This window comes from Salmo salar, chromosome ssa23, assembly GCF_905237065.1.
Source record: "Salmo salar chromosome ssa23, Ssal_v3.1, whole genome shotgun sequence".
Classification (NCBI taxonomy): domain Eukaryota; kingdom Metazoa; phylum Chordata; class Actinopteri; order Salmoniformes; family Salmonidae; genus Salmo; species Salmo salar.
In genome coordinates, this window is record NC_059464.1 from 41045547 (window position 1) to 41071399 (window position 25853).

The following is a 25853-nucleotide window of genomic DNA, read 5'->3' on the forward strand; positions in this document are numbered from 1 at the left end:
AGGGTATGTAAACATTATATAAAGTGGCATTGTTTAAAGTGACTAGTGATACATTTATTACATCCAATTCTAAATTATTAAAGTGGCTAGAGATTTGAGTCAGTATGTTGGCAGCAGCCACTCAATGTTAGTGATGGCTGTTTAATAGTCTGATGGCCTTGAGATAGAAGCTGTTTTGATGCACCTGTACTGACCTCGCCTTCTGGATGATAGCGGGGTGAACAGGCAGTGGCTCAGGTGGTTGTTGTCCTTGATGTTCTTTTTGGCCTTCCTGTGACATCGGGTGGTGTAGGTGTCCTGGAGGGCAGGTAGTTTGCCCCCAGTGATGCATTGTGCAGACCTCACTATCCTCTGGAGAACCTTACGGTTGTGGGTGAAGCAGTTGCTGTACCAGGCAGTGATACAGCCTGATAGGATGCTCTCGATTGTGCATCTGTAAAAGTTTGTAAGTGTTTTCAGTGACAAGCCAAATTTCTTCAGCCTCCTGAGGTTGAAGAGGCGCTGTTGCGCCTTCTTCACCACGCTGTCTGTGTGGGTGGACCATTTCAGTTTGTCCGTGATGTGTATGCCGAGGAACTTAAAACTTTCCATCTTCTCCACTATTGTCCTGCCGATGTGGATAGGGGGGTGCTCCTTCTGCTGTTTCCTGAAGTCCACGATCATCTCCTTTGTTTTGTTGACGTTGAGTGTGAGGTTATTTTCCTGACACCACACTCCGAGGGCCCTCACCTCCTCCCTGTAAGCCGTCTCGTCGTTGTTGGTAATCAAGCCTACCACTGTAGTGTCGTCTGCAAAATTGATGATTGTGTTGGAGGCGTGCATGGCCACGCAGTCGTGGGTGAACAGGGAGTACCTGAAAGGGCTGTGAATGCACCCTTGTGGGGTCCCAGTGTTGAGGATCAGCGGGGTGGCGATGTTGTTTCCTACCCTCACCACATGGGGGCGGCCCGTAAGAAAGTCCAGGACCCAGTTTCACAGGGTGGGGTCGAGACCCAGGGTCTCGAGCTTAATGACGAATTTGGAGGGTACTATGGTATTAAATGCTGAGCTGTAATCGTTGAACAGCATTCTTACATAGGTATTCCTCTTGTCCAGATGGGTTAGGGCAGTGTGCAGTGTGATTGCAATTGCATTGTCTGTGGACCTATTGGGGCGGTAAGAAAATTGGAGTGGAGGTAGGGTGGAGGTGATATGATCCTTGACTAGTCTCTCAAAGCACTTCATGATGATGGAAGTGAGTGCTACGGGGCGATAGTCGTTTAGCTCAGTAACCTTAGCTTTCGTGGGAACAGGAACAGTGGTGGCCCTCTTGAAGCATGTGGGAACAGCAGACTGGGATAGGGATTGATTGAATATGTCCATGAACACACCAGCCAGCTGGTCTGGGCATGCTCTGAGGATGCGGCTAGGGATGCCATCTGGGCCGGCAGCCTTGCGAGGGTTAACACGTTTAAATGTTTTACTCACATTGGCTGTGGTGAAGGAGAGCCCACAGGTTTTGGTAGCGGGCCGTGTCAGTGGCACTGTATTGTCCTCAAAGCGAGCAAAGAAGTTGTTTAGTTTGTCTGGGAGGAAGAAGTCGGTGTCCGCGATGGGGCTGGTTTTCTTTTTGTAATCCGTGATTGACTGCAGACCCTGTCACTTATGTCTCGTGTCTGAGCCGTTGAATTGCGACTCTACTTTGACTCTATACAGACGCGTAGCTTGTTTGATTGCCTTGCGGAGGGAATAGCTACACTGTTTGTATTCGGTCATGTTTCCGGTCGCCTTGCCATGATAAAAAGCAGTGGTTCATGCTTTCAGCTTTGCGCGAATGCTGCCATAAATCCACGGTTTCTGGTTGGGGAAGGTTTTAATAGTCACTGTGGGTACAACATCACTGATTCACTTGCTAATAAACTCACACACCGAATCAGTGTATACATCAATGTTGTTGTCTGAGGCTATCCAGAACATATCCCAGTCCACGTGATCGAAGCAATCTTGAGCGTGGAATCAGATTGGTCGGACCAGCGCTGAACAGACCTGAGCATGGGCATTTCCTGTTTTAGTTTCTGTCTATAGGCTGGGAGCAACAAAATGGAGTCGGGGTCAGATTTGCCAAAAGGAGGGCAAGGGAGGGCTTTGTATGCGTCGCGGAAGTTAGAGTAGCAATCATCCAGAATGCTGCCAGCCTGGGTCACGCATTCAATATGCTGATAAAATTTAGGGAGCCTTGTTTTCAGATTAGCTTTGTTAAAATCCCCAGCTACAATAAATGCAGCCTCAGGATATGTGGTTTCCACTTTACATAGAGTCCAGTGAAGTTCTTTCAGTGCCGTCGATGTGTCTGCTTGGGGGGGATATACCAGGCTGTGATTATAATCGAAGAGAATTCTCTTGGTAGATAATGCGGTTGGTATTTGATTGTAAGGAATTCAAGGTCAGGTGAACTAAAGGACTTGAGTTCCTGTATGTTGTTATGATCACACCACGACTTGTTAATCATAAGGCATACACCCCCACCCTTCTTCTTACCAGAGAGATGTTTGTTTCTGTCGGCGCGATGCGTGAAGAAACCGGGTGGCTGTACCGACTCTGATAACGTATCCCGAGTGTGCCATGTTTCCGTGAAACAGAGAATGTTACAATCTCTGATGTCTCTTTGGAAGGCAACCCTTGCACGAATTTCGTCTACCTTGTTGTCAAGAGACTGGACATTGGCGAGAAGAATACTCGGGAGCGATGAGCGATGTGCCCGTCTATGGAGCCTGACCAGAAGACCGCTCCGTCTGCCCCTTCTGCCGCGCTGTTGTTTTGGGTCGCCTACTGCGATCCGATCCATTGTCCTGGGTGATGGTCCAAACAGAGGATCCGTTACGGGAAAGTCGTATTCCTGGTCGTAATGTTGGTAAGATGACGTTGCTCTCATATCCAATAGTTCTTCCCGGCTGTATGTAATAAGACTTAAGATTTCCTGGGGTAACAGTGTAAGAAATAATACATAAAAAACATAATACTGCATAGTTTCCTAAGAACACGAAGCGACCATCTCTGTCGGTTCCATGTTCTATTCTATATTAAGATCCTGCATCTGTACACTGTCTAATAGATTATCCTACCACAAATGGGTATATTACTGTGTGTGTGTGCATGCTGGTGGGTGGGGATGGTGGGGAATGTATCATGTTCAAAATGGCCTTTGGAGATAGGGTAACACTGGAGAAGAAGAGAGAGAAAACTCTGTCCCATAGGGCGGCACACAATTGGCCCAGCGTCGTCTGGGTTAGGGGATGGTTTGGCCGGGGTGGTTTTACTTGGCTCATCGTGCTCTAGCGACTCCTTGTGGCGGACCGGGCGCCTGCAGGCTGACCTCAGTTGTCAGTTGGGCGATGTTTCCTCTGACACATTGGTCAAGCTGGCTTCTGGATTAGGTGTTAAGAAGCGCCGTTTGGCTGGTATTCTTTTTGGAGTACGCATGATTCGACCTTCGCCTCTCCCGAGCCCGTTGGGGAGTTGCAGCGATGAGACAAGATCGCAATTGGATATTGCGAAATTGGGGAGATAAAGGGGGTAAAATACAAAAATACAAAATAATAAATGAAAGACAGGCGCTGGAGAAGATATGCAGTGTAAGCTTGATTGTCTTCCTAATGATTGACCTCAATACTCGAACTTCTAGGAATCAGTAGGTGATGGAGTCATAACACTGATAAAATTCCATCTGCCATCGGCAACATAAGCTTAATCAAAGCAAACTTTATTTATAGAGCACATTTCTTAAAGGGGAGCCATTTCAAAGTGCTTAACAAATAAAACAATACAAGGGGAGGAAAATAAAAACAAATAAGTCTTCCTGTGGTTGACTTCTGTTCATCAGTGTGATTGTAATGTAGAAGAAAGGTATTTTCTTGTCTTTCCCTTCAAGTGTGAGAGCATTCTACAGTATCATCCCAACATCCACTCTAATCCTGAATATTCAGTGTTTATGGGTATTGTTTGTGGTTTTTCCCCAACAGGTGCATAACAAGATACAGATATGAATGAACGTGGAAGAAAGTCATATATTTTTTCATTGTTTTTTTTATAGAATTATGTCTTCCAAGCAAGCCACACCTCCGTTTCCCCCAGCGACGGAGGAAGAGGAAGCAATGGGTCAGGACGATGTGGGCTGGGCCAATGAGGACAGAGAAAGCCAGGACCAGCCGGCCTCGCCCACTCTGCACAGCAAATCCCTCCCAGAAGAGCACCAGCCAATCAGAGACAGCCAGCCGGAGTCGGCGTGGAAGAGTATAGGCTCTACTCAGACGGTGAGACATACACACACACACACTCTTCATCAGATTGACACTGTCACTGATCCCCATTATAGAGGAATCTTCCTCTTTAAGACAAATGCCTCTTGGAACAGTTTCAAGGACATCTTTAGATGTCTCTGTTAGCCAAAGCCCCTTGTGTTTGTAACATAAGCCATCTAATGTTCTTGGAGATCCCCTCACTCTGTAAGAGGAGGAGACAACATTCAGAAATAAACCTCTCGTCAGGCCACCTGTGCTAGAGCGTGTGCTGAGGGACAATGTCGGTTCACTATTAAAAACAGTATGGTTATGTCCCAAATGGCACCCTATCCCTATATAGTGCACTACTGTTTACCACGACCCATAGGGCTCTGGTCAAAAGTAGTGGATTATATGGAGTAGCGTGCCATTTGGGACGCATTCTATCGCTGTGCTACAGTATTACTGGCCCCATGAATGCCCTTTGACCTATGATGTCATAAGTGTACAGATGTAGGATCTTAACTGGATCACCCTGCTGCAGGAAAATGTAAAACTTGTAGTGTATTTGTGGTTTAAAAAGGCTTCTGAAGTTTGTCATTTCCACACAAAAAATGACCATAGTCAGTCCTGTGGGATTTTGCTTTGCTGTATAGTCAGAGTTGGCTGTTTTTACCCTGAAAACCACTGCTATCTCCTTGCATGACAGGTGTGTACCTCTTACCCTTGCCCCACAGGCTATGACCTGTGGCATTCTTCTGCGTTGAGTTTAATTCGTCAATCACAAGATGGAGGGAGTGGATATCTGTAACCGTGTTCTTGGCACAGGCCCAAAAGGGGACTGCCTTTGTTGCGAAACCCATGAGTTATGGCCTTTGTCCCAAATTGCACCTTATTCCCTATATAGTGCACTAGTTTTGACTGAAGGCCCTGTGGGTAGTACACTACAAAGGGAAAAGGCAGCCATTTGGGATTTAGATATCAACTTGGCCTTTCCCCACTGCCGTGCCAAGGTGTCATACGCTGGCTGCCAATACAGGAGTCTAGATTCTGCTGTAAGAAGATGAGTTTACCAACAACACCCACAAACAGATGATTTGAACAACAACACCCACAGCAGCAACAACCACAAACATTAGATGATTTTAACAACACCCACAGCAGCAACAACCACAAACATTAGATGATTTTAACAACACCCACAGCAGCAACAACCACAAACATTAGATGATTTTAACAACACCCACAGCAGCAACAACCACAAACATTAGATGATTTTAACAACACCCACAGCAGCAACAACCACAAACATTAGATGATTTTAACAACACCCACAGCAGCAACAACCACCAACATTAGTCAATATAGAGGTGGTGAAAAGTCAAATTTAAAAAGCAATTATATAAATAGTGATTGTAGTTTAAGTTACACTTTACTTGATGGTGAGTTAGTTATTAGTTGAAATAATGGCCATTAATATTTAGTTGAGGTAATGGCCATAAGCCACTAAAGGAAAAATAAGAAGTCATAGTAATTCCAAACCCCCATTTGACCTTTATTTAAGTAGGTAAGTCAGTTAAGAACAAGTTCTTATTTTCAATGACGGCCTAGGAACAGTGGTTTAACTGCCTTGTTCAGGGGCAGAACGACAGATTTTTACCTTGTCAGCTCGGGGATTTGATCTTGTAACCTTTCAGTTACAAGTCCAATGCTCTAACCACTAGGCTACCTGACACCCCGTGTTGTATTTGTTCCTATAGGACAATGGTAGCAGCAAGGGCTGTTCCTTGTACTCCTACCGGAATAACTCTACCTCTCCACCAAAGCCTGAGGAGTGTTCCCGGGAGCGGGGCGAGCAGCTAGGCGGATCGACCTTCGGAACACTTGAGCGCCGCAAAGGAAGCCTGGCCGACGTGGTGGACACACTGAAACAAAAGAAACTGGTGGAGCTGACAAAGACAGAGCAGGACGGTAGGAGAAGGCATATACCCTCTCTGTACGTGTGTGTGCTATTCTGTACATGGACATGTTTAACTATACTTGAAGACCAGAAGTCCCCACAAGAATAGTAAACAAACAAAATTTTGACCAACTGGGGATATTTTGTCGGTCCCCAAAAGGAAAAAAGCTATTGTGTTAGGGTTAGAATGTTAGGTTTAGGGGTTAAAGGTTAGGGTTAGGGGTTAGGGTAAGAGTCCGGTTTAGGGTTAGGGGTTAAGGAAAATAGGATTTTGAATGGGAATCAATTGTGGGTCCCCACAAGTTTAGTTAAACAAGACTGTGTGTGTGTGAGCTCTCCTGTATGTGTGTGTGCGTAATGCGTACATACAGTATGTTTAGCTTTTCCTTTGTGTCTATATCCTCTTCAGAGGAACTTTGAACCATTCAATTACAAGTGTCAAATCCCCCACCCATAGATCACAGATCTGTGAGAAGTGAAATCGCTAGTTTCCCTTTTCTCCCCCTAAGATCTGTCTCCTCACATCAGGCCAGTGGTTGACTCCCACTACATGCTCCTGCATGCTCCTATACCCCACAGCTATGGAGATCTTACATCTCTCTGTACTGCTATGCTACACATGGTAATTGTCATGATATCAGAGGCCCCACTGATCTATCGTCCTAATGCTTCACTTTGTTACTGATATTGTGCAGTGTAGAGTAGTGATCTCTAGAGCCAAATAGCTAAAGGCATCACCACTTCAACTTTACTGTAGATAGTCTTTGGTTTACTGTGAGTGAGCAACTTTCTCTCGCTCTCTCTCTGTGTGTGTGTGTGTGTGTGTGTGTGTGTGTGTGTGTGTGTGTCTGTGTGTGTGTGTGTGTGTGTGTGTGTGTGTGTGTGTGTGTGTGTGTGTGTGTGTGTGTGTGTGTGTGTGTGTGTGTGTGCGTGTGTCATCTGCCTGTCTAACAGAAGTGATGTACATCGATGCTAAGGCAGGGAGACAAAGCACACAGAGCTGAGAGTGTCTTGAAGCAGTGTCAGCGTTCCCCCATCTGTTTTTGGTCAATTTGTGTGTCTTAAGATTTTCACTTCCATATAGGGGATACATTTCACTGAGCTGCCCCTCTTGGCCAGGTCTCCCTTGGGAAGAGGTCTTCTGACCTCAATGTGAATACCTGCTTAAATAAGGTTAAATATATATATGTTTTTATAATAGAAATAGTAGTTAACAGAATTCGTAGGTGTAAAATTATATTAATTCATATCATCAAAACACTAATCTACTGTAGCTTCCCAAATTACCCTCTGTTTTGTTCCTATACATTCTTTAATGGCAGTGGTGAAATGTACAGTAACGGTACATTGTTGACAAAAAAAATAAAACAATTCACTCCCCAAGGACCCAGCAGGAGTCCCCAAGGACCCACCAGGAGTCCCCAAGGACCCACCAGCCGCATTGATCATACTGGGAGCACTTAACCATGGCAGGAATTAGACGAAACAATAACCCAAACACTGCAGTGTAGATTAGGATTCATCATCCTTCCATCTATTTATCCATCCATTGGCTATAACCTCTTGGGGCTAGGTGGGACGCTAGCGTGCCACCCGTGGTGCACTCCATCAACAGCAGGTGCATTTCAAGAGCGGCAAATTTGAATCCAAATAAATGTCAAAATTCAAATTTTTCAAAAATACAACTATGTTACACCATTTGAAAGATAAACATCTCCTTAATCTAACCACGTTTTACGATTTCAAAAAGGTTTTACGGCGAAAGCATAAATTTAGAGTATGTTAGGACAGTACATTTACAAGAGTTGTGTGTAATGTTTTGTCAAGTCAAAGACAGGGTCACCAAAACCATAAAACCAGCTAAAATGATACACTAACCTTTTACAATCTCCATCAGATGACACTCCTAGGACATTATGTTAGACAATGCATGCATTTTTAGTTCTATCAAGTTGATATTTATATCCAAAAACAGCGTTTTACTATGGCATTGATGTTGAGGAAATCGTTTCCCTCCAATAACCGGCAGTCAAGTCAGCGTCACAAATTAAATAATTAAAATTAGAAAACATTGGTAAAATATTATATTGTCATTTAAAGAATTATAGATTTACATCTTTTGAACGCAATCAACTTGCCAGATTTAAAAATAACCTTACTGGGAAATCACACTTTGCAATAATCTGAGCACTGTGCCCAGAAAAATACGCGTTGCGATACAGACTAGACGTCATGTTGGGGAGATCTAAAATCGAAAATACTATGTAAATAATCCATTACCTTTGATTCTCTTCATCAGATGTCACTTCCAGGTATCACAGGTCCATAACGAATGTAGTTTTGTTCAAAAAAGCTCATCATTTATGTCCAAAAATCTCCGTCTCGTTAGCACATGATGTAAGCCAGCCGGACTTTCGTCATGAACGAGGGGAAAAAAATATTTCCGTTCGTTCAAACATGTCAAACGTTGTATAGCATAAATCATTAGGGCCTTTTTTAACCAGAACATGAATAATATTCAAGGTGGACGAATGCATACTCTTTTATAACGTATTGGAACGAGGGTACCCAACATGAACTCGCGCCAGGTGTCTAATGGGACATCATCGTTCCATGGCTCTTGTTCGGTCAGATCTCCCTCCAGAAGACTCAAAACACTTTGTAAAGGCTGGTGACATCTAGTGGAAGCAATAGGAAGTGCCAAAATATTCCTAAACCCCTGTGTTTTTCAATGGGATAGGTTTAAAGTCAATACAACACATCAGGTATCCACTTCCTGTCAGAAAATGTCTCAGGGTTTTGCCTGCCAAATGAGTTCTGTTATACTCACAGACACCATTCAAACAGTTTTGGAAACTTTAGAGTGTTTTCTATCCATATATAATAAGTATATGCATATTCTAGTTACTGGGTAGGATTAGTAACCAGATTAAATCGGGTACATTTTTTTTATCCAGACGTGCAAATGCTGCCCCCTAGACCCAACAGGATAAGTAACATCTCTCGGTTTTAGCTCCCTATGTGAAGTCTACGATCATGATTAAATGAATTACAGTTACAGCGATGATTCCTTATTGCACTTCATTCTGACCTTTAGAATTTCAGCCCTTTATTCATTGTACATTAAATATTGTTGATGTGTTTCATTTATGTTTTTGGCATTTGACCCTGCCCAGTGAGATTAGCAGATGGGTTCATTTTATGTGATGTGTTTGGCTTAAGATAGCAGGAGATCAATAAATAAATCACTAAGGCTGAGAGACTTCTACATTAATGCATTGATTGGCTCTGTGAATATCGCTCCACAAATGCAAATGCAGCCATAAACGTATACTGTAGATCCAGATTGAGGTGCTGTTACGTCTCTTTACAGAAACCCATCTCTAAAACTATTGTACCATTTTTTCTTCCTTTATCTTCCTTTTTCTTTTTTGAAGGGTTCACTTTTTAGGCCACCTACGTTTGTCATTCTTCTCCCACTCAGAGTGTTTTCTCAATTCTGACCCATTCCCCTTGACCTGTTCTGCGATTATTCATAAAAAAAAATATTAAGGACAATACTTTTGTAGCTATGGTTCTATTTTGCTTTTATATTGTTTAGATTCATACATTTTGCTATGGACATTGCCTTATTCATACATGTTTCGAAAGACAGAGAACAAGGGAGTCTTTATGTGCAGAGGCATCATTGTAAAAAGGCAGACCTGGTGGGGGAGAGTGGGGTAAGTTGAGCCACCCTTGTTTCTTGGAAACCTTATACAAAAGTAATTTTTTGACCAAATATTTAGGAAGAGGTCATTTTTTCATGGAGTATGTGAAGGAAGAAACCACATGGAAAAAAGTGGTAAGCAAGTTAGATCCAAAAAACGTATTTTCACCAAGTCAAATTAATATATTGTGTTAGAGGTTTCATGATGCTTGTATCTAATTTAAAGATTTTATACATCCATTAGGATCTCTATAAGCTTCAATATGAGGTTCTAAACCTAGCGTGAAAGTGCATACTTGTAGCTGTGTGGGCTAACAAGGTCAAAATGTTTGCCTTGCACAAAAAAAATGTGGGGCTGTTTGGTTGACTCAATTACTGGGTTGCAGGCGTTGGGTCACTTAGCTGGGTTGTTTTCTTTAAAAACAGTTGGGTTATGGATGCTGGGTGTTGGGTTTTTGGTGCTGGGTTATTGAGATATGACCCAGCAAGTCAGATCAGAAGACTGGAGGTGTAGTTTTGTAGGGGTGTGGCTTCCAGATAGTTATTTTTAGCCACCTATGAGAGTAAATGCCATTCATGTTCATCTGTTTTGTTGCATAGTTATCACGTATTAAGGTAGAACATTTAATTTTTGTAACTTTGATGACGCTTACAGAAGTGTATGAGTTTTCTAAAAGCCTATGCTAATCACATTGTTGGGATACAATAAGGTGGTATACATTATTAGGCAATAACATGGTATACCTTATTATAATATGCAATAAATAATCTTAATATTGTAGAAGAATGTGTAAAAAAAATACTGAAATTTGAATTTGCAGTATGTAAACTTGACATGAAGAACATGAATGACATTTACTCTCACGGGTGGCCAATAAGATCTATAACTTTAGGATTAGGTTCAAAAAGACCCAGCTGCTAGGTCAACCCATTATGAGAGTAAAGAAATACCCAACTGAGTGTTAAATTAACCCATGTTTGGGTAATCCCAACAAAACAGCATTTTGGGTAATTAATGCAACCCAACTGGCTAGGTCAAAATAACCCAACATGTGCTAGGTCAAAACAACCCACTATTTAACCAGCGCTTGGTTACCGAATAACCCAAATTGGGATATTTTTTGCCCATAATTTTTTTGTTTGGGGTAAACTAGGCTAATGACCTTGGGGTAAGTTGAGCCAATGGAAAGTTGAGCAAATTTAAGTGTTTTCTTCCCAGGCATTATCACTGGGATATGAGGTAACATCAGGGCCTATGTTAAAAGTGTTTAAAAAAGTACAAGGTGTTTGTTAGGTCTTAAGCCTGTGTTAAAAGATGCTTAAAATGATTAAAAGACAAGCAAGCGATTATGATTGTGCTGAATTGTGTTTGGGAAATAAAGATAGACATGGTTTTAAAAAGTTAGTGGTAATATTTAATTCAGTACAGAAATTTGTAGGCGGCTTAACTTACCCTTTCCCGCGGCTCAACTTACCCCATAAGTTGGACAAGCTATATATTCGGATTATTTCCAGGGATACACAACATCCTGAAATATATGTAGATATCTTTGTTAGAAAGAATACTATATTTCCCTTGACGGAGTGATGCTGAATGTAAAAAAAGGCTGAACTTACCCCACTCTCCCCTAGTGCTGTACCAATGAAACAACGTTTAGCACCACTGAACTGTCTATTACTTTATGGTTTTGTGGCGTGCACTGCTTTTACAGACTGCCTAGAGTGGGTTAGTGGTGTGTCTAGTGAGCTGCTGTTTGTCAGCTCACTGCTGCGTGTTAGAGGTCAAAAAGGGGGTGCTTATATTTATGTAACCTGTACAAGTGTCTGCTGTGAAATGGAAATGTGTTTTTTGCATATCCCACTTCCTCAGAGAGTAGGGTCTGGGCCATTATTGGCAGCAGCCCTGGACCAATTAGGGTTAAGTGCCTTGCTTAAGGGCAGATTGACAGATTTTTCACCTAGTCATCTCGGGGATTCAAACTAACATAATTTCGGTAACTGGCCCAAGGCACTAACCGCTAGGCTACCTGCCACCTCGTAGAGTTAGCAGGTCACTGTGGGTACAGGACATGAGGTGTGTTGTAGTTAGAGGGTCACTGTGGGTACAGGACATGAGGTGTGTTGTAGTTAGAGGGTCACTGTGGGTACAGGACATGAGGTGTGTTGTAGTTAGAGGGTCACTGTGGGTACAGGACATGAGGTGTGTTGTAGTTAGAGGGTCACTGTGGGTACAGGACATGAGGTGTGTTGTAGTTAGAGGGTCACTGTGGGTACAGGACATGAGGTGTGTTGTAGTTAGAGGGTCACTGTGGGTACAGGACATGAGGTGTGTTGTAGTTAGAGGGTCACTGTGGGTACAGGACATGAGGTGTGTTGTAGTTAGAGGCTCACTGTGGGTACAGGACATGAGGTGTGTTGTAGTTAGAGGGTCACTGTGGGTACAGGACATGAGGTGTGTTGTAGTTAGAGGGTCACTGTGGGTACAGGACATGAGGTGTGTTGTAGTTAGCAGGTCACTGTGGGTACAGGACATGAGGTGTGTTGTAGTTAGAGGGTCACTGTGGGTACAGGACATGAGGTGTGTTGTAGTTAGAGGCTCACTGTGGGTACAGGACATGAGGTGTGTTGTAGTTAGAGGGTCACTGTGGGCACAGGACATGAGGTGTGTTGTAGTTAGAGGGTCACTGTGGGTACAGGACATGAGGTGTGTTGTAGTTAGAGGGTCACTGTGGGTACAGGACATGAGGTGTGTTGTAGTTAGAGGGTCACTGTGGGTACAGGACATGAGGTGTGTTGTAGTTAGAGGGTCACTGTGGGTACAGGACATGAGGTGTGTTGTAGTTAGAGGGTCACTGTGGGTACAGGACATGAGGTGTGTCGTAGTTAGCAGGTCACTGTGGGTACAGGACATGAGGTGTGTTGTAGTTAGAGGGTCACTGTGGGTACAGGACATGAGGTGTGTTGTAGTTAGAGGGTCACTGTGGGTACAGGACATGAGGTGTGTTGTAGTTAGAGGGTCACTGTGGGTACAGGACATGAGGTGTGTTGTAGTTAGAGGGTCACTGTGGGTACAGGACATGAGGTGTGTTGTAGTTAGCAGGTCACTGTGGGTACAGGACATGAGGTGTGTTGTAGTTAGAGGCTCACTGTGGGTACAGGACATGAGGTGTGTTGTAGTTAGAGGGTCACTGTGGGTACAGGACATGAGGTGTGTTGTAGTTAGAGGGTCACTGTGGGTACAGGACATGAGGTGTGTTGTAGTTAGAGGGTCACTGTGGGTACAGGACATGAGGTGTGTTGTAGTTAGAGGGTCACTGTGGGTACAGGACATGAGGTGTGTTGTATGAGAACTGTGGACTTTAAGTTCTTGGTGATGTTAGAAATAGTTAATTATGTCTTTGACAATAAAATCCACCCTCCTCCCTCCAAGCCTGCCCTGTCCATCTCCGCTTGCATCCCAAATGGCATCCTATTCTCTTTATAGCCTCCTCTTCCTGTTAAAAAGGCTCATCAAGGTTGACTTCCTGAGGTGAGATTTGCTATGATCAAATGGAATAAACCCTATTAGCCGCCAAGCTCTCACTTGGCTTAACTGACCTGACCCCAATGCAATCCGTAGTCAGGGGTTAAAGTGTGGTCTCTATAGCTCAGCTCACTGTTAGCCGTCAGCTTCTACCCCCTCTCAGCTCACTGTTAGCCATCAGCTTCTACCCCCTCTCAGCTCACTGTTAGCCATCAGCTTCTACCCCCTCTCAGCTCACTGTTAGCCATCAGCTTCTACCCCATCTCAGCTCACTGTTAGCCGTCAGCTTCTACCCCCTCTCAGCTCACTGTTAGCCATCAGCTTCTACCCCCTCTCAGCTCACTGTTAGCCGTCAGCTTCTACCCCCTCTCAGCTCACTGTTAGCCGTCAGCTTCTACCCCCTCTCAGCTCACTGTTAGCCATCAGCTTCTACCCCCTCTCAGCTCACTGTTAGCCGTCAGCTTCTACCCCCTCTCAGCTCACTGTTAGCCATCAGCTTCTACCCCCTCTCAGCTCACTGTTAGCCGTCAGCTTCTATCCCCTCTCAGCTCACTGTTAGCCGTCAGCTTCTACCCCATCTCAGCTCACTGTTAGCCATCAGCTTCTACCCCCTCTCAGCTCACTGTTAGCCATCAGCTTCTACCCCATCTCAGCTCACTGTTAGCCATCAGCTTCTACCCCATCTCAGCTCACTGTTAGCCGTCAGCTTCTACCCCCTCTCAGCTCACTGTTAGCCGTCAGCTTCTACCCCCTCTCAGCTCACTGTTAGCCATCAGCTTCTACCCCCTCTCAGCTCACTGTTAGCCATCAGCTTCTACCCCCTCAGCTCACTGTTAGCCATCAGCTTCTACCCCCTCTCAGCTCACTGTTAGCCGTCAGCTTCTACCCCCTCTCAGCTCACTGTTAGCCATCAGCTTCTACCCCCTCAGCTCACTGTTAGCCGTCAGCTTCTACCCCCTCTCAGCTCACTGTTAGCCGTCAGCTTCTACCCCATCTCAGCTCACTGTTAGCCATCAGCTTCTACCCCCTTTCAGTTCACTGTTAACCGTCAGCTTCTACCCCATCTCAGCTCACTGTTAGCCATCAGCTTCTACCCCCTCTCAGCTCACTGTTAGCCGTCAGCTTCTACCCCATCTCAGCTCACTGTTAGCCATCAGCTTCTACCCCCTCTCAGCTCACTGTTAGCCATCAGCTTCTACCCCCTTTCAGCTCACTGTTAACCGTCAGCTTCTACCCCATCTCAGCTCACTGTTAGCCATCAGCTTCTATTAGTTCACTGTTAGCGTCAGCTTCTACCCCATCTCAGCTCACTGTTAGCCATCAGCTTCTACCCCCTCTCAGCTCACTGTTAGCTGTCAGCTTCTACCCCATCTCAGCTCACTGTTAGCCATCAGCTTCTACCCCCTCTCAGCTCACTGTTAGCCATCAGCTTCTACCCCATCTCAGCTCACTGTTAGCCGTCAGCTTCTACCCCCTCTCAGCTCACTGTTAGCCGCCAGCATCTCAGAGTGCCTTAAGTGCCTGTGACAGTTTTAATGAATGGAAATGGCCTTCCCTTGTAGAGGAGGCAGTGGTTTTCACAGACTAGCCACTTCAGCTGTACAAGCTCTATTAGCCCGTGTTGGACTAAGGAAACTGTGTCCGTTTACCTGATTTGTACAGTTGGTTTATGTTTTTTTGTAAGTTAATTATTTTTATCCACAGAACTCGATATGAATGATATTCCTAGCATCAATATGTCCAAGTCTTTATTTATGTTGAAATGCCAGCATTATAAAAAGCATAAAAGACCCATAACTATCAAATTGATATTAACATTGACAAAAACTAAACTGTTGAACAACAGGTGGGAAAGAGGGTTTGGAATGTAGAAATGTCCCACGCTAAATGGGAGAAGAATGCATGGAGCTTATGTAAAAGTGGAGTGGTTCTTCGTGTAGGTGAAGGATGGGAAAGAGGGCTTGGAATGTAGAAATGTCCCACGCTGAATGGGAGAAGAATGCATGGAACTTATGTAAAAGTGGAGTGGTTCTTCGTGTAGGTGAAGGATGGGAAAGGAAGAAAGAAAAAAAAAATACTTGAAACTGCTCACAGAGGAAAGAAATATACTTACTTGAAAAGAAACTGACAAACCTACTGTATACATCAAGTTCCAGTCAAGAGAGTTTACATAGCACTTCAATCCACATGGATCTGCATTCTTCTAGCCTGCCCGTATGACTCAGCATTTTGCGTGAGGACACTGTCACCAGGTGAACACATGTCAATGGGTTGCATCTCAAATGGTACCCTATTTCCTATATAGTGCACTATTTTTGAACAGGGCCCAAGTCTGATAAAGTTTGAACTGTCATTAAACTCTCATCTGTGTCGTTGCTGATTACTACGAATAGTATAGCCACAGCCTCCAGCGGCCCTGGCATCGGCACAGTGCCCACGTGCCAATTTAGTCAGCCATCTAATGTGCCCAGAGCAGCACTGGCGCCTGGCAAGCACTTGATCTTTCTAATCTACCCTTATACCCTGCCTAGTCTGACTTACTGTAGTGAATTAAAAACGTTTCTGTCCCCAGTGTGGCTCTGTAGCAGCTCGGCTACTGATTAAAAGTATAATCACTCCTTATACTACAAGAAATTATTTTAGTAACACAGGAACGAGTCCTAGTTGGTCTTGGGTTAGCCTGATCACATGAATTATTTGAATAAACTATATTTCAGTAAAGAAATATGTAGAAAAAAGTTATACTTAAATAACTAAATTCTTTCACGCAATGCGGGTTCAAGTCCCTTCAAAGCCTGTCAGTTTCAGACATGAGAAAGGGGGTTCGTTGCAGCCTTTAGTTGATGATATGCAGAGTTATGGGGGTTGACACATGCATCTCTCAGATGTAGCGATATAGCAAGACAGCTCTCTCATGCTTTGTTAAAATTCTGACTGACACAGTCACACACATGCAGTGGTAGTATGGGCTCTCATTGGCAATGTTCACCGCTGTTTGGACAGAACTTTTACACGGCATCTCCCAACAAATGGTTTGAAAGACTGTTGACATGGAACACAACAGATACACAACAGATAGTCTTCGGCTAGAGGCTAAATGATTTTGACATGGAGTTGTGGAGAAATAGTTTATCTTAACCGTCAAAACACACAGAAGAGCGTGAATTGCAGAGTAGGTTAAATACAGTAGTGCACCACTAGTGGTGTAAGACTAGCACTAGCGCTTGCCATGGTTTTGCTTGTTTATTTTAATTTAATTTTTTATTTCAACTTTATTTAACCAGGTAGGCTAGTTGAGAACAAGTTCTCATTTACAACTGCGACCTGGCCAAGATAAAGCACAGCAGTTTGACACATACAACAACACAGAGTTACACATGGAACAAACAAACATACAGTCAATAATACAGTAGAACAAAAGAAAACAAAAAGTATATATAGAGTGAGTGCAAATGAGCTAAGATACGGGAGTTAAGACAATAAATAGGCCATGGTGGCGAAGTAATTACAATATAGCAATTAAACACTGGAATGGTAGATGTGCAGAAGATGAATGTGCAAGTAGAGATACTGGGGTGCAAAGGAGCAAGATAAATAAATAAATAAATAAATACAGTATGGGGATGAGGTAGGTAGATAGATGGGCTGTTTGTACAAGTGTATGTATGTACAAGTGCAGTGATCTGTGAACTGCTCTGACAGCTGGTGCTTAAAACTAGTGAGGGAGATATGAGTCTCCAGCTTCAGAGATTTTTGCAGTTCGTTCCAGTCATTGGCAGCAGAGAACTGGAAGGAAAGATGACCAAAGGAGGAATTGGCTTTGGGGGTGACCAGTGAGATATACCTGCTGGAGCGCGTGCTACGAGTGGGTGCTGCTATGGTGACCAGTGAGCTGAGATAAGGCGGGGCTTTACCTAGCAGAGACTTGTAGATAACCTGTAGCCAGTGGGTTTGGCGATGAGTATGAAGCGAGGGCCAACCAACGAGAGCGTACAGGTCGCAATGGTGGGTAGTGTATGGGGCGTTGGTGACAAAACGGATGGCACTGTGATAGACTGCATCCAGTTTGTTGAGTAGAGTGTTGGAGGCTATTTTATAGATGACATGACCGAAGTCGAGGATCGGTAGGATGGTCAGTTTTACGAGGGTATGTTTGGCAGCATGAGTGAAGGATGCTTTGTTGCGATATAGGAAGCCGATTCTAGATTTAATTTTGGATTGGAGATGCTTAATGTGAGTCTGGAAGGAGAGTTTACAGTCTAACCAGACACCTAGGTATTTGTAGTTGTCCACATATACTAAGTCAGAGCCGTCCAGAGTAGTGATGCTAGACGGGCGAGCAGGTGCGGGCAGTGATCGATTGAATAACATGCATTTAGTTGTACTTGTGTTTAAGAGCAGTTGGAGGCCACGGAAGAAGAGTTGTATGGCATTGAAGCTCGTCTGGAGGTTAGTTAACACAGTGTCCAAAGAGGGGCCAGAAGTATACAGAATGGTGTCGTCTGCGTAGAGGTGGATCAGAGAATCACCAGCAGCAAGAGCAACATCATTGATGCATACAGAGAAGAGAGTCGGCCCGAGAATTGAACCCTGTGGCACCCCCATAGAGACTGCCAGAGGTCCGGACAACAGGCCCTCCGATTTGACACACTGAACTCTATCAGAGAAGTAGTTGGTAAACCAGGCGAGGCAATCATTTGAGAAACCAAGGCTGTCGAGTCTGCCAGTAAGAATGTGTTGATTGACAGAGTCGAAAGCCTTGGCCAGGTCGATGAATACGGCTGCACAGTAATGTCTCTTATCGATGGCGGTTATGATGTCGTTCAGGACCTTGAGCATGGCTGAGGTGCACCCATGACCAGCTCTGAAACCAGATTGCATAGCGGAGAAGGTAGGGTGGGATTCGAAATGGTCGGTAATCTGTTTGTTGACTTGGCTTTTGAAGACCTTAGAAAGACAGGGTAGGATAGATGTATGTCTGTAGCAGTTTGGGTCTAGAGTGTCACCCCCTTTGAAGAGGGGGATGTCCGCGGCAGCTTTCCAATCTTTGGGAATCTCAGATGATACGAAAGAGAGGTTGAACAGGCTAGTAATAGGGGTTGCAACAATTTTGGCAGATAATTTTAGAAAGAGAGGGTCCAGATTGTCTAGCCCGGCAGATTTGTAGGGGTCCAGATTTTGCAGCTTTTTGAGAACATCAGCTATCTGGATTTGGGTGAAGTAGAAATGGTGGGGGCTTTGGCGGAATGCTGTGGAGGGTGCCGGGTAGTTGACCGGGGTAGGGGTAGCCAGGTGGAAAGCATGGCCAGCCGTAAAGAAATGCTTATTGAAGTTCTCAATTATAGTGGATTTAACGGTGGTAACAGTGTTTCCTAGCCTCTGAGCAGTGGGCAGCTGGGAGGAGCTGCTCTTATTCTCCATGGACTTTACAGTGTCCCAGAACTTTTTTGAGTTAGTTCTACAGGATGCAAATTTCTGTTTGAAAAAGCTAGCCTTAGCTTTCCTAACTGCCTGTGTATATTTGTTCCTAACTTCCCTGAAAAGTTGCATATCACGGGGGGCTATTCGATGCTAATGCAGAACGCTACAGGATGTTTTTTTGCTGGTCAAGGGCAGACAGGTCTGGAGTGAACCAAGGACTATATCTATTCCTAGTTTTAAAAAAATGGAATGGGGCATGCTTATTTAAGATGGTGAGGAAGGCACTTTTAAAGAATAGCCAGGCATCATCTACTGACGGGATGAGGTCAATGTCATTCCAGGATACCCCGGTGTGTTGTGTTGTCCAGCAACCTCTCATATATCCACAGCTAGTTTAGCCAAGGCTAGCTCTGCCTCCAATCCAAGGTTACGTCCCAAATGGAACTCTATTCCTTATCTAGTGCGCTACTTTTGACCAGAGCCGTATTCCCCCCTCATCAAAGTAGTGTACTCTACAGGGAATAGGGTGCCATTTGGCATACAGTGCCTTCAGAAAGTATTCACACCCCTTGACTTTTTCCACATGTTGTTGTGTTACAGCCTGAATTTAAAAGAAATTACATTTCAGAAAAGCTGAAATGTCTTGTCAATAATTAATCAACCCTTTTGTTATGGTAAGCCTAAATACGTTCAGGACTAAACAATTTGCTTAAGGATTGGCCCCTTTTTTTCAATTTTCGCCTAAAATGACATACCCAATCTAACTGCCTGTAGCTCAGGCCCTGAAGCAAGGATATGCATATTCTTGGTACCATTTGAAAGGAAACACTTTGACATTTGTGGAAATGTTAACCTCTATGGGCTAGGCGGGACGAATTCGTCCCACCTACGTAACAGACACTTGAAGCCTGTGGCGCGATTTTCAAAACCTTAAAAATCCTATTACTTCAATTTCTCAAACATATGACTATTTTACAGCTATTTAAAGACAAGACTCTCGTTAATCTAACCACACTGTCCGATTTCAAAAAGGCTTTACAACGAAAGCAAAACATTAAATTCTGTCAGCAGAGTACCAAGCCAGAAATAATCAGACACCCATTTTTCAAGCTAGCATATAATGTCACAAAAACCCAGAAGACAGCTAAATGCAGTACTAACCTTTGATGATCTTCATCAGATGACAACCCTAGGAAATTATGTTATACAATACATGCATGTTTTGTTCAATCAAGTTCATATTTATATCAAAAACCAGCTTTTTACATTAGCATGTGACGTTCAGAACTAGAATTCCGGAGGAATTCGCTAACATTTTACTAAATTACTCACGATAAACGTTCACAAAAAGCATAACAATTATTTTAAGAATTATAGATACAGACCTCCTCTATGCACTCGATATGTCCGATTTTAAAATAGCTTTTTGGTGAAAGCACATTTTGCAATATTCTAAGTACATAGCCCAGGCATCACGGGCTAGCTATTTAGACACCCGGCAAGTTTAGCACTCACCATAATCATATTTACTATTATAAAAGTTTGATTACCTTTTGTTGTCTTCGTCAGAATGCACTCCCAGGACTGCTACTTCAATAACAAATGTTGGTTTGGTCCAAAATAATCCATCGTTATATCCGAATAGCGGCGTTTTGTTTGTGCGTCCCAGACACTATCTGAAATGGTAAATCAGGGTCGCGCGCATGGCGCAATTCGTGACAAAAAAATCTAAATATTCCATTACTGTACTTCGAAGCATGTCAACCGCTGTTTAAAATCCATTTTTATGCCATTTTTCTCGTAAAAAAGCGATAATATTCCGACCGGGAATGTCCATTTAGCTAAACTGAGGAAAGTAAACAAAGCTTTCGGTCGACGCGGGCACGAGCCTGAGTCTCACAGTACTGTAACCAGCCACTACCCAAACGCGCTACTTTTTTTCAGCCAGAGCCTGCAAAGCCACGAATCCGCTTTTTGCCGCCTTCTGAGACCCTATGGCAGCCGTAGGAAGTGTCACGGGACAGCTAAGATCCTCACACTTCAATAAACAGAGACAAGAAGAACGACACCTTGTCAGACAGGCCACTTCCTGCCTGAAACCTTGTCAGGTTTTTGCCTGCCAAATGAGTTCTGTTATACTCACAGACACCATTCAAACAGTTTTAGAAACTTTAGGGTGTTTTCTATCCATATGTAATAAGTATATGCATATTCTAGTTACTGGGTAGGAATGGTAACCAGATTAAATCGGGTACGTTTTTTATCCAGCCGTGCCAATACTGCCCCCTAGCCCTAACAGGTTAAAGGAATGTGGGAGAATATAACACATTAGATCTGGTAAAAGATGATACAAAGTACCTTCTTTGAAATGCAAGAGAAAGGCCATATTGTATTATTCCGCCCATGTGCAATTTAGATGTTGGCCACTAGACGGCAGCAGTGTATGTGCAAAGTTTTAGACTGATCCAAGGAACCATTGCATTTCTGTTCAAAATGTTGTATCAAGACTGCCCAAATGTGCCAAATTTGTTTATTAATAACTTTTCATGTTCAAAACTGTTCACTCTCCTCAAACAATAGCATGGTATTCTTTCACTGTAATAGCTACTGTAAATTGGACAGTGCAGTTAGATTAACAAGAATTTAAGCTTTCTGCAAATATCAGATGTCTATGTCTTGGGAAATGTTCTTGTTACTTACAACCTCATGCTAATCGCATTAGCCTACCTTAGCTCAACCATCCCTCAGGGGACCCACCAATCCGGAAGAAGTTTTAATTAACAAGTCACATAATAAATTGCATGGACTCACTCTGTGTGCAATAATAGGGTTTAATATTATTTTTGAATGACTACCTCACCTCTATACCCCACACATACAATTATCTGTAAGGTGAATTTCAAACACAGATTCAACCACAAAGACCAGGGAGGTTTTCTAGAGTTTAATGGCTGTGTTAGGAGAAAACTGAGGATGGATCAACAACATTGTAGTGAGAAGAAGGAAGCCTGTACAGAATAAAAATATTACAAAACATGCATCCTGTTTGCAACAAGACACTAAAGTAATACTGCAAAAAATATGGCAAAGCAATTATATTTTTGTCCTGAATACAAAATATTATGTTTTGGTCAAATCCAATACAACACATTACTGAGTACCACTCTCCATTATTTTCAAGCATAGTGGTGGCTGCATCATGTTATGGGTATGCTTGTAATTGTTAAGGATAAAAAATAAACGGAATGGAGCTAAGCACAGGCACTGGGAGATACATTCACCGTTCAGCAGACCAATAACCTTTAACACAAGGACAAATCTGCACTGCTCATCGTTAGTATAGTGGTGAGTATCCCCGCCTGTCACGCGGGAGACCGGGGTTCAATTCCCCAACGGGGAGGAAAGACTGATTTAGCCTTCCCTGTAGCTCAGTTGGTAGAGCATGGTGTTTGCAATGCCAGGGTTGTGGGTTCGATTCCCACGGGGGGCCAGCACAGAATTTTTTTTAATGAAATTGTATGCATTCACTACTGTAAGTCGCTCTGGATAAGAGCGTCTGCTAAATGACTAAAATGTAAAAATGTAAATGCTTAACAGGAAGACAGTGAATGTTCCTGAGTGACCGAGTTAGTTTTGACTTAAATCTTCTTGAAAATCTATGTCAAGACCTGAAAATGGTTGTCTAGCTATGATCAACAACCAATTTGATAGAGCTTGAAGAATTTTGAAAAGAATAATGGGCAAATGTTGCACAATTCAGAACTGGCGCAGAAAGACTCACAGCTGTCATCGCTGCCAAAGGTGATTTTAGCATATATTGACTCAGTGTTTTATTTTTCATATCTTTTTACAAATGTTATAACTTTTCTTCCACTTTTGACATTCCAGAGTATTTTGTGCAGACGTTAACAAAAAAATGACAATTTAATCCATTTTAAACCCACTTTGTAAAACAACACAATTTTGAAAAAATCAGGAGGTGTGAATACTTTCTGAAGGCACTTTGAGTTTTTCAATGTAACTGGAAATACCTCTCTAAAAAGAGGCATGCTTCTGCATTTTACATTTACATTTGAGTAATTTAGCATTCCGTCTAACCAATTCCTCGTTTAGGTGCTAAGGATTCCTTTAAAGTACATTATGCGTGAAGCAGGTAATGTCGGTTACACGCTGAGGCTGAATCTCAAATGGCACCCTATTCCCTATGTAGTGCACTACTTTTGACCAGGGTTCATAGGCCTCTGGCTCAAAAGTAGTGCACAATATTGAGAATATGGTGCTATTTGTGACACAGCCTAACCGTAAGGGGGGTGGGTAATCCAGAGAGTATGTGTCAGTGTATGTACAATAGTCCTTTGTGCAGAGTGCAAATTAGAGACATGAGTCCCCCTAAATGCAACAAAGTCAAACTTGGTGGTGGTCTCTAAATAATGCTAATTTAACTATTCTCTCTTTTTAAATGCAATTTGTACTGCTTCAGTGGTAAACGTTAAAATAAAAGCTGATTTCAAATTAAACGAACACCCCCTCCTCTGTGTCATGGTTTAATAAAACATACATCCATCTGTCTGCACTTGTCATCCCGGGACCGTCCCTTATCTCACCCCCTTTTTAATTTAGGTGTCCCAACGTTACTTTCTACAAAAAAAGGCATTTTGTCAGCAAGACGCATCAATTATTTTAGGCTTTAAGAGTAGAGCGGGTCGAGAGTTTCAAGTTCCTTGGTGTCCATGTCACCAACAATCTATCATGGTCCAAACACACAAAGACAGTCATGAAGAGGGCACGACAAAACCTTTTCCCCCTCAGGAGACTGAAAAGATTTGGCATGGGTCCCCAGATCCTCAAAAAGTTCTACAGCTGCACCATTGAGAGCATCCTGACTGGTTGCATCACCGGCTGGTATGGCAACTACTCAGCATCTGACCGTAAGGCGCTACAGAGGGTAGTGCGTATGGCCCAGTACATAACTGGGGCCAAGCTTCCTGCAATCCAGGACCTATATAACAGGCGGTGTGAGAGGAAAGCCCATAAAATTGTCAGAGACTCCAGTCACCCGGCAAGCGGCACCGGAGCGCCATGTCTAGGACCAAAAGGCTCCTTAACAGCTTCTACCCCCAAGCCATGAGACTGCTGAACAATTAATCAAATGGCCACCGGACCCCCCCCCCCCACTCCATTTGTTTTTACACTGCTGCTACTTGCTGTTTATTATCTATGCATAGTCATTTCACCCCTACCTACATGTACAAATTACCTCTAATCTGTACCCCCACACATTGACTTCATACCGGTGCCCCCTGTATATAGCCTTGTTATTGTTATGTTATTGTGTTACTTTTTATAATTTTTTACTTTCGTTTATTTAGTAAATATTTTCTTAACTCTTCTTGAACTGCATTGTTGGTTAAGGGCTTGTAAGTAAGCATTTCACGGTAAAGTCTACACTTGTTGTATTCGGCGCATGTGACAAATAACGTTTGATTTGATTTGTAGACCCAATGACAATCGCCAAAACTTCTTGGTGTTTTGTAACAGTTGTCTCTTTCCATTCATCTAATGGCACGAGGGCACAGTGCTCTGTTTGGACGCTGGAATCATTTTGGAGTGGACCAACTTTCTCAGTTAGCCTACCTTTTTGAAGTGATTTGTTTAAATGTCATGACATAATCACACTGCCTTTGTGGAACCCACCGTATGTGACGTGCCCTATCCCATTCTAATTGGTACGGTACGTTTGTGTGTGTCGGACTTTACTGGGTGCAGGGAGGTGATAGTAGTGGTACTGTGGGTAGAGGTACAGTGGTCAACATGGTACAGATACGAATAGGGTCAGCCTAAGGGTTAAGCCTAGAGGCTAATTAAACTGGCTATTTGACTCGAGGCTTGGCATTGCCAGTCTGTTTGCCCTTGTCTACAGGACTGGCTGCTTGAGTGATTGTGTGTGTGTGTGTGTGTGTGTGTGTGTGTGTGTGTGTGTGTGTGTGTGTGTGTGTGTGTGTGTGTGTGTGTGTGTGTGTGTGTGTGTGTGTGTGTGTGTGTGTGTGTGTGTGTGTGTGTGTGTGTGTATTTTACAAGTGTGACTGAACATCCCCCAGCCTCCTCCACCTCTCTGTTTGGTGGTCTTATGGTCTGGTTCCCTGTCTTCCCCTGTAATGAATAGGGATCTCTGCTGTAATGATCTGTGGCAGAGGGCCTTAATTACATCAAGCCACATGGGATGCCCAGTAGCCTACTCCATGGCTTGGCAGTTGGCCAAATGAGTATATGGTTATCTCTTCCATATCCCCTTCAGTCCACACACATGAACCCATCTCCCCTTAGTACCAGCTAGAGTACAACTCCCTCAAATACACCAACCATGTTTTTCTCTTTTCAAACAAAGGTTCATGTTTATTTACCGAATACATTTTGTAGACGTGATTTAAAAGAGTTGCAGGCCCCAGTGTGTGGCGTAAAATACACAATGTAAGTGGTTCAAATGTAGTTTTGAAAGTAGGAGACTGTGACAGTAGCTGTGAGAGGGTTTGATGATCCACTTACAGATTACTGTTCTGTGCTGTTCTGTTCTGGTGGGCTGTTCTCTCTCTGTGCTGTTCTGTTCTGGTGGGCTATTCTCTCTCTGTGCTGTTCTGGTGGGCTGTTCTCTCTGTGCTGTTCTGGTGGGCTATTCTCTCTCTGTTCTGTTCTGGTGGGCTATTCTCTCTCTGTGCTGTTCTGGTGGGCTATTCTCTCTCTGTTCTGTTCTGTTCTGTTCTGGTGGGCTATTCTCTCTCTGTTCTGTTCTGTTCTGGTGGGCTATTCTCTCTCTGTTCTGTTCTGTTCTGGTGGGCTATTCTCTCTCTGTTCTGTTCTGTTCTGGTGGGCTATTCTCTCTCTGTTCTGTTCTGTTCTGTTCTGGTGGGCTATTCTCTCTCTGTTCTGTTCTGTTCTGGTGGGCTATTCTCTCTCTGTTCTGTTCTGTTCTGGTGGGCTATTCTCTCT

The 25853-nt window shown here is 43.5% G+C and overlaps 1 protein-coding gene across 6 annotated transcripts in view; it reads left to right on the forward strand.

Moving 5' to 3' along the window:
- Positions 1-25853, forward strand: part of LOC106584620 (transcription factor SOX-6) — a 185791-nt gene that overhangs the window by 67449 nt on the left and 92489 nt on the right. For all 6 annotated transcript variants that reach the window (XM_045706436.1, XM_045706434.1, XM_014170103.2 and 3 more), the window contains 2 exons: positions 4070-4289; positions 6017-6227. In XM_045706436.1, coding sequence (XP_045562392.1) covers positions 4074-4289; positions 6017-6227 — 427 coding nt within the window. In that variant the 5' untranslated portion in view covers positions 4070-4073. The remainder of the gene's footprint in view (positions 1-4069; positions 4290-6016; positions 6228-25853) is intronic.